Below are 15,291 nucleotides of genomic sequence, written 5' to 3'. Positions count from 1 at the left end.
ATGATAACAAACGAGAAGTTACCTCTCAAAAAGTCTAGCTAAGATATGCAAAGCCCACTTCTTGCACTTCCACCAAGGCAACTCAGGTCTATCATCTTCATCAACTTGAAGCGTTTCCTTTAGGGAAAAAAATTACCAACTATTTACAAACAGTTCAAACTGTATGCATTTTGGACAATTTTATAGCATATTTTTTCTTTTACCCTTCCATTTGCATATCACACTTCTAGCTTAACACAAATATAAAGTACAGCCCACCTAAAATTAAATCCCTTAAATACATTCCATAAATGGTAAACAAATTATCGAAACAAGAAGCCAAAATAAAATATGCTATAGTTTTAAAACAGAACTCCTAAACAAGCTATGTATTTTCAAAACTTGTCTAGTTTGTTTAAAATACCCTACTTAGCTGAAAAAAAAATATTTTCTTGGCACCTCTTAAGAAAAAAACACAGAAATAAGTTTTCACTTTTAAAAAAAACTAATAAAAGAAAAATATTTAACCTTAAAGAAATAATAGCCAAAAGCCACTTACAGCTGGTACATCCCTATCCACAACAGTCTTCAGGATTTCTATCCATTCAGTCAGGTTTTGCTGATTTATCAACTCCAAGGGTAACGTGTACTTACATAAAATAAAGGCAAAAATAAATTTATTATAAAGCATTTTGAAAATAATGTTACTTTCACAGTTTGAATTTTAGCTCTTTCAGATCTTTGTCTACACTTACCATTAAAGATTTGCTAGCGAAAGACTCAGAAATAACAGGATAAAGACCTCAACACAATCTAGACTATATCCTCAATATCCTCAAAGGTGCTAGAGGCCTTTATTTAAATTCTGCTTATACAATGCTAAGACACTACTTAAATGGATGTTACGCTGATTTCTGGAGCAATTAGCAGCGTATTAAGAGTTCCCTCACAAATTGCATTTACACTTGTAATTTTGAATAGGCTGCCCTCTACAACGTGTCATTAGAAAACTTATTTTTACTCAGTTATGTAGCAAGCACTACCTTAGAGGATAGCATGCGTAAGTTCTATCTAATGTCAGACCAAGAGAAAGTATAGCACTGATTTTACAGCACAATTAATGATACCAAAACCCTGTGATTCATATCACAACTGAACAGTAGTTGCAAATGATTCAAATTTAATCTAAAATTGTTAATATTCCTGTCATTTACTATTTTAAGGTCAAACAAAGCTTTAAATTACTGATCAAGAATACACCATATTTATTTTATTTTTTTTTTTTACCTGGACAAGGGCATAAAATATTTTGAAGATTTGTTTCTGGATGAGGACAGACTGATCAGATGGATCACTCAGAAGCTGTATGAAACTATCCTTCAAAACTGGTAGAAAATGCTGCATTGCAGCTATCAAAGGACTACGCTCCTCTGGTTTCTTGTACCTTTAGATAAGAACAAAATTAGCTTTATTCATCTTTCAGGTAGTGTGGAATTTTAAAAGCCCACCTTTCCCCATTGGAGACACAAGGAGGTTACAACACATGATTAAAAAATAGCCATTTCTTGTTACAGAATTTGGACTGAAGTATAGTCAGACAACATTACAATTAAAAGGCAAGTTTCAAAATTGCTAAGAGTTCGTTACTCCACTATACAGCCGTATTAGTCTTCCGCTAGTAATGCACTCCAGCCAACTTATTCACTTTGAATACTACCTCATGTTCTGCCATACGATTACTATAGTGAAAAACAGAGTACTACAGGAAGTGCAGACAGAAGAAAGTAAATTGCAAGGTCTGTTTCCCACATCTTGCATTTTAATTTTCCCAAATTTAATAGTCTGAATGTAGGCTTCAAGGGCACGTGACGGACTCACAGGCTTCAATTTCAACACTCTTTGAAATTGGGCCCCAAATTCTTCCCAGGCCTATGCTGAAAGGAGAGCTTCATTGCCTTTCTGAACAAAAATCAAAGTTTCTGAAAGGAAATGAAGCCACATTTTTAAATCCTACCCCCAACTTTTCATTTATTAACAACAAAGTCCTGATTGAATAAATAGTTACCACAGCAGAACAGTATCTAGTCCATAGCAGTGATAACAAGTAAGAACAAAGTATCACTTGAAGAATGTACAGCTTAATTTTTTCTTTAAGCTATTAATACTATAATGCTCTTCTTGGGCTCTTGTGGGAGAATATTTGGGGAGGAGATACATTTTTGGTAGACTTTTCATTGCTATTAAACATTAATCAATGCTCAGTCTCTTAACAGTGCCAATTTGTAGAAATATAAGATAAAGTCTACTCAGTCTGCTGCCAGATGGCATTTTCTGTAAAAACTACTACAGAACATTGAGCTCCAAAATCATGTTCAAATAATATATTTTCTACATATTTTCTGAAATAGAAACCTAAATACAAAGACTTAATGTTGCTCAGGAAAGCTCAGTTTCAAATTTCCCCAAAAGATACAATTGAAAAAGACAGGAAAAACAATTATGCAAAGAACAGCCATATGAACTCGCTAGCTAGATTTGGACAGGGAAAAAAATTTTAAAGAAGTCTAAAAATATTTAGCTTCTACACTAAGAAAAAAATAAGCATCGATTGCTAAAGATTTCTACAACTCAAACGGTAACAACTTGACTGAAGTCATAACATTATGCAGAATTTCTCTCCAAAAGCTAGAACAAGACATTTAACACGTTTTAGAAACCTGCCTACACTCATATTGCATGTAATGCAATAGAATTTGTGTATTTCTACATGACTGGTGAAGCTGACCGTTGTTGATTTCACCAGAAAGCCAAATAATTATAAACAGTTGCTGGCTTCAGCTAAATTTTTTGATCAGCTAACATTATTAACACAACTGTTACCTTAGTTAATCATGCAATGACTATACTCACATCAAAATCCTTCCTTAACCAAGGATTACTATAATCAAAATATACCACCAGTCAACACTGCACGTTTATCTCACAGGTCTCTGCTGCGTAATTCATTTAAAATGTTTAATTTTAAAATTGACAAATCAGTTTCCTTTCTTTTCCTAGCAGGACTTGCAATTCTCTCCCACAGAAAAACCTCCAATGTTTAATTACAACAGTCTTTACAGCATTTCTATTAAAAAGAACCTTTGAGGAGTCATTGTTCACCTGTTTTACTCTATTTCACACACAATTCAAGAAATTAATAGAGAAATTCTTCAATGCAATATCTTAAGGTATCTAAAACAAAAGCATTACACGACTGCTTTCAAAGATTAAGTTGTTGATTCCTCCTGTTACACTACTACTTTTCCATGATTCCAAGATTGCACTCTGCCACTCAAATGAGCCTTCCACAAACCAAAGGCAACAGCTAAGCTCCGCATATGTTCTCAAAGGGCAACCTCAGTTTTAAAGATCTGAGCATAACACATACAGAGCTAAAAATACTCAAAATTTAGAAGAGGATCAAACCAAAGCTGACTAAATCTGATGTTTCCTAACATTCAAGATTACACACTTGGAAATCTTTGTATGTTAACTTTCACTCATACCTAGAGTACAAATTCATTAAGAGTATAAAACTCATTTGAATTAAGTAATCATTTGCAGCAAAGCTATGACTTGGAGCAGACTTTCTTATTGCTATGAAGCTTATATTGCTGTAACACATCAATCCAAACAGAACTACCACCAAACTAAGGCTTTAAAGATAGCCCCTTTTTTTGTGATCTAGATCTAACCTAGAATGGAGGCAGTTTTTCTGTACTTTCTTAGTGGACAAGATATGAGCCAATATCTGCATATCAATACTCCAGGAATATTGACTAAACTAAATTTGCGATGGTTGTATCACTAAACTAATATTGACTAAACGTTCTATCACCTGTGCTCAATCCCACATGCAATTTTAGACTGTTAGAATATACATACAGTACACAAGAGATTAATGTGTATTCATTCTGCTGTTTTATATGGTAGAAAAAACTTACTCGTAGTTTTTCACAAGTTGATAAAGACATAGAAGAATGCCAAGCCAACAAGCACTGTTGTCAGACTGAAGATAAAACCCAATTTTCTCCACAACTGCAGTCCAACGACTAGGATAATCATGCTTGATAATATGATGAATGCAAGTAGTAAGTTGTACTCTGGAAACAAAGTATAGAATGATTACATAAATTACTATTACTCTAATAATATTCTTGTGGTGTTGAAACATCTCATGTTGCCTGAATTTAGACTTATTTCAAGCTTGTGTTTTTAGTGTTTTCTTTTTTTTTTTTTTAATACCAAGTTTAGGTCCTGTACTTTCCATTTAATGCTGTTCATTTGATGAACTTTATTTATAAAGTGACGGGGTCTGGCTTTTTGCGAAGGACTCCGAGTAAATTTCCATGTGCTGCACAAGTTGGAAACTGTCTCTCCATCTACAGTAATTCTATGCTTAAGTATGCAGCAGTGTAAGACAACAATGCTTAACATTCAGGTTATCTTAGGCAAAAATACAGTCAGAAAACAGAATTCAAAACCAGGTTAAAACAGCATACCTAATCAGCTCAGGAGAGTGAATAATGGCTTCTACAATATTTTCACGAATACAGTGTCTATCTTCTTCTGGGATGGAGTAAGGTGGAATCTCTCCTGGTGCAGTTTCACGATCTGGCCAATACTGGGTTATCATATTTTTCAAGTAGATAACTCCTATCATACAAGAGGGACAAATCAGCTCATAGCCATTCCAAGTATAAAACAAACACATTTTGCAGAGGGAAGTCTATTTTAGAACAACACAGACAAATTACTAATACACTGACCATTTCTGACTACTAGGATCAAAATACATAAAACATGCGAATTATTAAGATCTTATCAATGTTTACAAATATCTTAAGTGTGGGAGACAGAGGGATTTGGCCAGCCTCTTTTCAGTGGTTTGTGGGGACAGGACAAGGGGCAATGGCCACAAAATGGAGCACAGGAAGTTCCGCACCAACATGCGAAAGAACTTCTTCATGGTGAGGGTGACGGAGCACTGGAACAGGCTGCCTAGGGAGGTTGTGGAGTCTCCTTCTCTGGATGCCTGGACGCCTACCTTCTCCCATCTGGACACCCACCTTGGCAACCTGCTCTAGGGAGCCTGCTTTGGCAGGGTGGTTGGACCCAATTATCTCTTGAGGCCCCTTCCAACCCCTACAATTCTGTGATTCTGTGATTAACCTATGAATTTGCTATGCTGATATTCCTTCACCCATTTATTTTGATGTATTTTTAGTACTGTAAAGGATGTGTTTCCATATGAAAATGCAAACTATACTGCTTTCATGTTACATATAAAAGAGCTTGTGTAACATTTTAGCAATACACTGCTGAAAAATCCTTTGTAGTCATTTTCTCACTATTTTCATTAAAACTGAGCAAATTAGTACTAATGACTATCTAAAACAACCCTTGTATTTTGTAAGCAAAAAATGTTATCAAGTCTGTGATATAGGAGTGAATGTTAAAGAGAAACAGAGCTCCTTTATACCAAGTGTATGGGCCACATCACTTTGTAGCATTTGCGCTACTGGCACAAATACCTGCTTTTACCATGTGACAACCAAATCTAAACTGCTTATGTGGCAGAATATAGAATAAAACACTTGAAAAGAAAGACTTACAAAATACAAAAGGAAATGTCAAATTACAAACTAATATCAAAGTTACTATTAATCTAATTCTACATACAAATCCATAAAGCAAATTCTTTTCCCAAACTTCACATGCACCTTCTGAACACTCAGAAGATAAACTGTTTTTGAAAGGGTCCGCAAAGGTCTGAAACAATCTGTAGATACATGCTATAACAACACTGAAGTGATGCAAAATTCAGTCTGTCCTCAGGGGGTTTTAATCATATCATTAGCTGCTTTGCAAAACATGCACTGTTCCTAAGACGCATGTTAGATGCGTTTTCTCCACTCTCTACAGACTTTTTTAATATTAGCTTAAACGAAGGCTGAATTTCAAGAGGTTGTTTTCAAACCTCCTCCTTTTTCACATTATACATGTTAAACAGTAACCTTTTTGACACATCTAAGCATTATCCTCCCAAAATAAGATAAAAACGCAAGTTAGGCTTACATTACAACTTCAAATAATCTACTACCTGGAAGGTTCAACTAAGTGATCAAGGTCACATCTCCTGAACTGTCAGAAACCACTGAGGTATTGTTTTAGAAACCTCTTACCAAGTAATCATAGTAGCTTTAAGGTGATGTTTGGACCTGCCAATATTCAAGATCCAATTTTACTGATTGCTCATTCAAATCAGCAGTTCCAAATGACAATGTGTTTTCTTCCACTTATAACGTTGAGAAACATTAGCTTTATTAGTACAAAGTAAAATTACCTCCTTGGGCCAAGTGTACCATCATCATGAACTACTCTGGTTTCCCAAAGGCCATTATTCACTAGAGACAAAAGGGAGCAACCACTGAAGAGTCAGACACCTTTTCTTTCTCTCTTCCTTATTTAGTGTATGGTGCCAGATGCAGTTTATGATGACTAACTCTGACAACTCCCAATTTTCCCGTGTTTGAGATTAACACCATTAGAAGTCTTTAATAACTTAATTGTGATACAATATCTGAACATGCACCTGTGTGCACGCACCATTGAAGTGAAAACAACTAAAGGATTTGAAAACTTGCCTGCCTGTCTCACTGGTAAATCCAGTTGTTCGGACATGGTGATCTGAAGCAAAGTTGAAACAAAGTTCACTGACTTGTGAGCCTGTAGAGGACCAAAAAAAAGTTATAAAAAAATTAGTATAGTTTAGTCATAGTTCGTCAAGTTTTAGAGTACTCCTGTTTGCTATTACCATCTCTTTACAACATTGTAATGCAGTCAAAAGAATAGCAGCAATTCAGTTTCACAGTAGCTAGCAAACTAAGGCATTCCAAAATTTCATGCTCACTGGACTCTGAAGACAGACAGCATGATGGAGGCAAAACCCTATCATTTTGGGTAGAGTTGAAGAAATCATTTAACAGGCTTTGGTAATCAGCCTTCTACAGTCACCAAACAAGTTCTTCACTCAGAGTACCTTAAAGAATATCTGAGTAGCCAGACAAGAAACAAGCACAGCAATTTTACAGTGACCTCAAGTAATGTATTATGTGAACAAATAATTGTTAAACAATTCATTATGGAATAATCGACACAACAGATGGCAACCTGTGTTTTAAAACTATGCCCAGCCTCAATCAAGCATATTCAAGTTATAGTTCACCCTTCTGATCAAAATGGCTTAAAGTGACTATTAATTCTTTACTGCAGCAACTGCTAGCCTAACTATACAACAGCAAGCTAACAGTACGGAGACCTAAATGGAGTTTCACCAGAGTAACAACTTCTAAGGATTTGCGAGAGTTCACTTACAAACAAAGGCAAAATGTGATTTGTTTTACAATAATGAGCAATATCACTGATGCACTAAATACTACATGGTATTTTCAACATGAAGAAACTGACATTTAACATTCGCACAGCATCCCTTGACACCTTCCTGAACATCAAAAACTCGAGACACTTAATGAACTTCTCTCCGAGAAGAGAATTTTAATTCTCAAAAACTCGATGTGCTTTTTCTAGTTGGAAAACATCATCATTTTCTTCAAGGTCAAGAGTCAATGGCTATGAGTTGCAGCAAGGGAAATTCCTGTTTTACACAAGGAAAAAATTTCCTCTCAACAAGGAGGGCCAAGTATTGGAACAGCCTTCCCAGGCAGGCAGTGGGGCTGGCCTTTTGAAATATTCAAAACTCAACTGGAGAAGGTCCTGACCTCATCTAACTCTGAAACCAGCTTTACTTCAGTGTACTGGACCAGAGGACCTGCAGAGTCCTCCTAACCTCATTCTTCCAAGCCTCTGATTCTAATTGCCAAGACGCATGTCTGCTTTATCCTCACTAACATGGCAAAATTGTTTCATATGCTCTTTGCAGCACTTATATCAAAGACACCTGCGTAGACCTAAATATCTCTACTTGTTAAACTCTTCGGAAGACATCTCTTACCTACATATTAATCACTTTATTGTTTCCTACATAAAGCAAATAAGTCCTCTGAAAACCATGACAGTATCCATTTATCAAAAAAAAGTAAAAGAATGTCTCAGACTCCACATCAGAGCAAACACCCATCATAAAGAGACTATCCAACTATCTTTCTGTTCTTTCTGAAGGATTAAGAGCTCATTGACAGTATGAAATGTCAACAACACTCCTTCTAAGCATTTAACACTGCCCAGCTCTCTCCCTTTCACACCAGGTTTTTATCTCCAAGCTCCAAAAAACATCTCCTAAATGTTCTAGTATGAAGAAGCGCAAAAGGTACAACCTGGGAGTTGATATTTGTTCCAGTATTTGTGCTAAAATTTTATTAGTATAGCTTGTTGCCTATCTTACCTGATTTTAAATGAGGAATGAACTTGACTAAAGAACGTCCCCAACATATATTGAAGTGTTGCACATACTCATCCTGTGCACTACAAACCTACAGACTACAGAAAACTCACAGAAGCAACATTTGCATCTGGTCCAAGCCAAATGCTTATTTGTTGAGGGTGTTGTGATGAACTGGGACTAAGTGACACTGCAATACAAGCATGAATCTTTCTGAGCCGTGCCCCTCTGATTTCCCTGAAGTCCTGAAGAAGAAAAAATACTTTCAAATTTAAAAAAAAGTATATTTGACCATTTAACAGTTGAAAACATTTTAAATAAAATTTACTTGTTGATATTAATTTCTACTACATCTCCAGGACTATTCAGTTCCTTTTTCTTAAGCAGCATTAACATACACACTTCTGCAACACACACCTAATGACAGTAGACCCTAATTCAGCACAGTATTCAATTATATGCCTAATATTAATGTCATTGGGAGTAGTCAATGGGAGGTTATATTAACAGTCTGCATAAAAGAGAGACTTAAAACGCAAACTGATATCATTCGATCATGAGTACGATAAACTTAACAACTACCTTTTTAATACCAAAAATTATTCATAATGCATTTCATGTTTGAAAATTAAATATTTAGTCCTAGAATATTGAAAATGAAATATTCTTTTTCCTTTTTCATGATAAACGATAACTAACCTTATAAGTAAAGCTGCTGTAAATGATACTTGAATTAAAAATATAAAATACAATGAGATGCTTAAGAACTATCAAGGAACTGATGGGAATAACAAAACAAATTGAATAAAAAGATGTTAAGTGTTCTAAAAGAAAAAAAGCAACAAAAATAGACCTCAACATACAACCAAACTGCCACACGTTGAAATTTAATAGTGTTAATCACAAAAAATAATCTTTCCTACATGAAAAAAATCAGGACTGAGACTGTGATTGTAGCAAGCTCCTACAAACGTCAATTATATTAGTATGTGGAATTAACATATTTTCACTGGATTCCCTGAACTATTAAAAAGTTTAAAATTATAGGACCAAAACATCCATACATTGTCTTGGTTTTCTAACATCTTAAAAGTATCACCCTTATGAATATTTCAAGCATCCTACACTAACCAATCACAGAGATGAGCTACTCTATCACCTTCAGTGGTTCAAAGCACAGATTCAGGCTAGAAATAACTTGTGATTTTCATACAAGGTAACATTTGAAGTAACTTGCGCTTTTCACTCAATACCACCTTCAGTTTCTAACTAAATTCACACACAGCTCCATAAACATTACTAAGCATTCTATAAAAAATATAAAAGAATTCCAGACTCTTCACAACAACCTTTCCCATCCCCCCACAAGGAACATGCTTCCAGAGAAACTGAAACGTGGGGAGGAAGGACTGCTACATGAAGGCATGGGTCTACTGCATAGTCAAATAAAACCCTGGGTACTACAAAACTGGCCACTTGTTCCCTTGTTTTGCATTACTATTAAAAATAACATCCAATCTTTTCTTGGCACTCAGATAAAACAACTGAACTTAATATGAGAATCACATAGGTGCCAATTTTGTATCTATGGCATTAAAAATACTAAACACACATCATTTTGGCTATTTTAATCTTTAGTATTTTTACTGTCCAACGATGACTGACCCTCGGGACATCATGTTCTTCCTGTTCATCGACACCACTGCTAAAAAAACACCACCAGAAGAGCACACCTATTTTAGGTATATATTCTATACAAACACTGGCTTTTAGTTTTGGTGGATGTGATTAGCCAAAATACTTCACAAATGAAGATTCATTAAATATGTACCAGGAAACTGAATCTGAACGTAGAGGATTCTGCAGGCATTTGCATACCCCAGTCTTAAGAATGCACTGATGCCACTTCCATGAAAGCCACTGGTAAACAGCGTTAGCCTGCAGAGAACTTCCATGCCTGCACAATTCAAGGTTCAAAATCAGAATTTCGCAAGGGCTTCTATTACATACTCTAAACTGTGTGAGAACAGAAACTATTTCTATGACTAAAGTTTTGACACAAGTAAAACCCGGTCTTCTGCTCCTTGGTTATAAATGCTCTTTACCTCTAGAAATAAGAAATTAAGAGAAGTACAGGGACAATTAAAAAATGGTTCTGTCCGAAAGTCTATTTCCCAACACGTAAGTCAACATAAAAAAAGTCATTTCTAGTCCTTCCCCCTTACAAATCTTCAAACATGCCGTGTCACTGGTATGACTTTCTGTTGTCTAAGAGCCAAAGAATTCAGGGACTTTTCCCAAGAGCAATTTCTGCTATGCAGCCTCACTAGCTGAGGAATGTATTCTATCAGACCACAAACATTGCACCACTGTCTGTTAATATCAATCAGTATTCCAGAACGTACAATCTTTGTTCATATTTCATTGCAGGTTTTCCTAGCAGAGTTGCTTTGCTAGCCATGTGCTAGAACAGTTTGATTAGTAGAAGTGTCATGCCAGCCTCAATCTGAAACGATATATCAAGTTTGAAGTTAACATTAAAGAGATGATCTCACGGCATACAGAACTAACAACAGTTAATTATGGTACACAAGGGCACTTTTTTCCCCCGCCAATGATACCCATGAAAGTCAGTTACATTCTTCTTTAATACGAGACTTATTCATGTCTTACAGAAAGCCTGCACGCCACTAACTGATAAAAACAATAAGTTTCATCTCAGGTGAAAAGACCTCCATGCATTCTTGTCAGACATTAAGAATTTAACATAATGTAACAGACTCTAAGTCTGTAAACTCTAAGTAGCTCTTTAGCTGTTACTAAAAAAGCCAAACAGAACGATGCTAAAATATTTACTAAATATATGTTGTTGAACTAGAACCCTAGGTTATTAACACAATTATTCAAAATAGCACACATTTAAATAAAGGCTATAATTTATTTTCCCATGAGCTGAAGAAATACAAATTTACTATTTCTCCTCCATTCCAATTCTGAATAGTTTATGTGACTTGTTTTTTTAAATCTAGGCCATAACAGCACTAGGTGACCACACAGCTGTTACATTAAGATGAAAGTTTTTTTGTTTTATAGAAAGGTAAGGTCAGGAACTGTAAGGCCAAGCTGAACCAGCAAACTGCTCTGTAACACTCTTTCAATTCTTTTTTAAGAACTCATCAGGTATGGAAGTCATTCTGACCTCAGGTTTTTGCAAGCTAGTTCTACCACCTCTTACACAGCTGTAATGTATATGTAAACTAAATTTGAGGTCCACTAAAAACACGCATATCAGACCTTGCAAATTTATTTGATGCTCATTTCACCAGAATACTGTCTGCAAGTTGTGACGCCTATTAGCTCTTCTATTCAGAGGAAAAAGGAACATGCTCTTAGCAAAAGCTAGCTAAGCACACATGGTAGCTGCTTTCTCAATCATGAGAAAGTGGCAAGTGGCTCTGTCTGCTGGATTTACCTTGTATTAGTTAACACGATTCAAGCATGTAACTTTTTCCTGTTGAAGGCTCCCTTGATTCCTTACCGCCCCTGTGGGGATTTCTGGTGTCGAACTAGCCTCAATACACACAATTTAAAACCACCCTTTCACAAAGCATCTCTCATCTAACACATACCAAAACACAGAAACGGAAAAAAAAAAGGAAATGGAAATGAGAGAAGTGGAAATTATCGTGTTCATTTCATAAAACGTCATACTAAGAACTTTAAAAGTACCACCCATGATCTGGTAATCAGACAGCCACAAAACTCATGCTCTATTCTTGGTCTTACACAGTGCTATGATATATAGCCGTAGGTGTCACACATGAAGACCACGTTAGCCCTCCAAAGTCGTTAGACCTCCATATCATCAGTCGGAATTTATATGAGAAGCTGGAAACTCCACGTTGGACTCCAGTGGTATCATTCTCTATCATTTGCCTTCACAGTAAAGAAAGTAAAACCAAAGAGACTGAGAACCCTGAGATACCTGCAGTTAGCACATCTCAACTCAAGTTCTCACAGCATTTTAAGTGCAGACAATAGAACTTGAAAAAACTTAGTGAAAGAAGAAATAAAGCACAGAAGAATTCATGACTTAGCCAAGGTCAAAGAAAAATAGCAAGGCCTGGACAAATCAAGAATCATATATCCCAGTCCTTTTCTCTTGTCAGTGGAAACTCTTGCTTAATAGGGTATGATGCAGACAGATCTAGGTATTTAACTCTTCCATTAATTAGAAATATCAATTACTGAATGAAGGTCCTTCTTTTCTGATAAGGTAAAGTGATCCATCTACTGAAAACTAGTCTCATCAGCTCAACATAGGCATTTCAGGCAAATTAAAGATAAAAATAAAAAGTCATCCAAGGACAACTAATAGACTTAAATTATAAAAATACTTGTGCGTCCCTGGCCACCTACAAGAAGATAATTCACTGCTGTATGATTTTACCTGCACAGAGAAAGAGACATCTGAAACGGAATATTCACTGATAACACAATTGCTCTAACAGTTAACAAATTCAGACCAGTATCCTGCAAGTGAATACGTACTTCATTTCAACAACACTACGTAAAAACAGAACCGTGCACTTGAATAAAACTACATACATGTACAAATGCTTGCAGATTTAAGGTTTCACTTTTTTTAATCACAAATGGTCTGTGAAAGATCAGTGAGGCTACATTTCAAATAATTCTTACACAACGATTCAGTAACATCTGGTGCTTTTAAAGGGACACATATTTAGATTTTATTCCAATTTAATACTTGTGTAGTATATGGTAGGCTGTGTTTTGGTTCAGAAACATGAACAAAAACCAGCTGACGGTTAGCACGATCCTTCACATAACAGTTAGCCATTTGCTGAAGAACCTGAATGGCAGAGAACGCAATTTCCTGCACGTTCAGCAACTCAATACCTGCAGAAAATAGCTAGAATAGATTTGAAGCAAGTTACTATATATAGATGTTAACATGCACAGAATACAAAAACTTGCATTTTAGAGCCAGTTTAAGATTCCATATATATCGTTGTCTTTGTATGCAATTACATTAGTTTTCTTTGACTCAAATAAGAAATACTAAAAATACAAAATATAAAAATATAAAATATAAAAATACAAAAACATACGGAAAACTTTATACAAATCTAACTTCACCATCGAGTAGTTTTACAGGCATGGATTTCAAATGTACCTAACATTCATTTATTAAATAGCTTCCAAGAATTCAGTTTAATTACACATTTTAATAACATGGTAAGTTATATCTTTAGTTTTTGAAAGTTTCACTGCTGCCAGCAGCACATTTGGCCCACTTTTATCTAAGCTTAGTGAACATCCACTGCATTAGATGTATCTTGTTAGGCCTAAAGTATGCTTAAGAGCAACAGAGAAAAAACTTGTGGAAAATCCCAATGAAAAGGTATGCTGAGAGCTGCCACACAGGCCTACCTTTCACTTGTTTCGTGAAGCTATCACCTTCCCCTCTAAGTCAAATGCTAGAACACCTTTTTTTCAAAAATGTTTAGAAGCCCGGAGTCTGAACTGCATCAATAAAGAGAAGTTTTCACCTACCAGGTGAAGTGAAACAAAATGACAGCAATCTTCCAAAACTGAAGCCTGCTGAACTAGGATCTACCAGTCCTGTCGTATCCCTACACGACACGTGAACAGCCTAAGCGGATGACACAGCTAGGCTGGGAACTCTGCCTTCACCCATCTCCTGGGCACGTGTTGATACTGCACCCACCGAGCGCACCTACCTCGGCAGTGCTGCTGAAGCCGGAGCCCGAAGGATTTGTACGAAGAGCAAGCAATACCGATCTATTGGCTTTATGTGGGAACTCAGCCCACGGCCCTCTCACGCTTGCTGGCTCCACTGATTAAAAACACTAAGCGCCGGGGTCGCTGCTACTTTCCCCGCGCCCCCTGACAAGCGATTGCCTTCCGAAGAGGCAGAAAGCCGCCCCAGCGACAGCCCGGACCAGGCCAAAAGTCCAGGTCCCAGCCGCAGGCCCGGAGCCGCGGCCCTGTGCCACGCCGCCAGCGCGGCTCTGCCCGCGGAGCGCCACGGGGCCGAGCGGCCGCGGGCAGGGAAGGCACCGGCCGCCTCCTGTCGCCGCCGCAGCCCCTCAGCGGCCCCGCCCGTCCCGGCCGGGCCCCGCTGCCATGTGCCGGGGACAATGCGCGGCGGGCAGCGGGGCCGGGCGAGCACCAGGCGGGGCCCGGCCGCGCCGTGGGAAGGGGCCGTTCAGCGGGGGGACGGGTCTGAGGGGGGGCGCTCCCCGGCGGCCCCCCGGCCCCGTCCCCCCGCGCCCCCGGCCCCTTTCCGCCGCCGCCGGGCCGGGCCTGCCTCGCTGCCCCCGGCCCTGCCCCGGCCGCGCCGTCCCCTCGCCGTCCCCGCCGGCTGCAGCCCAGGCCCCGCGGCGCCCCTCACCTCGTTGAGCTGCCGCTCGGCGGCTTCCCGCAGCGCCGGGTCCATGGTGCCCCGCAGGGCCTCGATGATGGTGCTGGGGTCCATGGCGGCGGCGGCGGGAGGCGGAGGGCGGGAGCCGGGGCCGCGCCGCGCCGTGCGCACATGGAGCCGCCGCCTCGCAGCGGCCGCCGGCGCGAAAGGAAGGGGAGCGCCAAAGGCCCGGATAGAGCTGCCCCCCGCCGCCGCCCGCAGCGGCGCCCCTTCCGCCGCCCGCGCCCCGCCTCCGCGCCGCGGGGCGCCACGGGACCTGTAGTCCGCCCGGCCGCGCGGCGCCCGGACCCAGGCGGCGGCCGCCGGGGCGCCTTCAACGGAGGCAGCCGCGCCGCGCCGCGCCGCCCCGCCCCGCCCGCTGAGGGGAGGGAGGACCGGGGCCGGGGGCTGCAGGCTGGGCCCG

General features: G+C 38.9%; 1 protein-coding gene across 2 annotated transcripts in view; it reads right to left on the bottom strand.

Moving 5' to 3' along the window:
- The window catches only part of IPO7 (importin 7), a 35,377-nt gene extending 20,265 nt beyond the window's left edge, over positions 1-15,112 (bottom strand). The window contains exons 1-7 of one of the 2 annotated variants that reach the window (XM_040558588.1): positions 14,859-15,112; positions 6,666-6,747; positions 4,521-4,674; positions 3,963-4,121; positions 1,267-1,423; positions 539-628; positions 23-117 (exon numbers count right to left, since the gene is read on the bottom strand). In XM_040558588.1, the coding sequence (XP_040414522.1) occupies positions 23-117; positions 539-628; positions 1,267-1,423; positions 3,963-4,121; positions 4,521-4,674; positions 6,666-6,747; positions 14,859-14,942 (821 nt within the window). In that variant the 5' untranslated portion in view covers positions 14,943-15,112. Of the gene's footprint in view, positions 1-22; positions 118-538; positions 629-1,266; positions 1,424-3,962; positions 4,122-4,520; positions 4,675-6,665; positions 6,748-10,824; positions 10,843-14,858 lie in introns of those variants that run through there. The other variant, XM_040558589.1, reaches the window with a different exon arrangement.
- Positions 15,113-15,291: the final 179 nt, after the last annotated feature.

This window comes from Cygnus olor, chromosome 5 (genome assembly GCF_009769625.2).
Source record: "Cygnus olor isolate bCygOlo1 chromosome 5, bCygOlo1.pri.v2, whole genome shotgun sequence".
NCBI classification, from domain to species: Eukaryota; Metazoa; Chordata; class Aves; order Anseriformes; family Anatidae; genus Cygnus; species Cygnus olor.
Note: the sequence above shows the minus strand (reverse complement) of the source record. Positions and strands in the feature narration are given on the sequence as shown.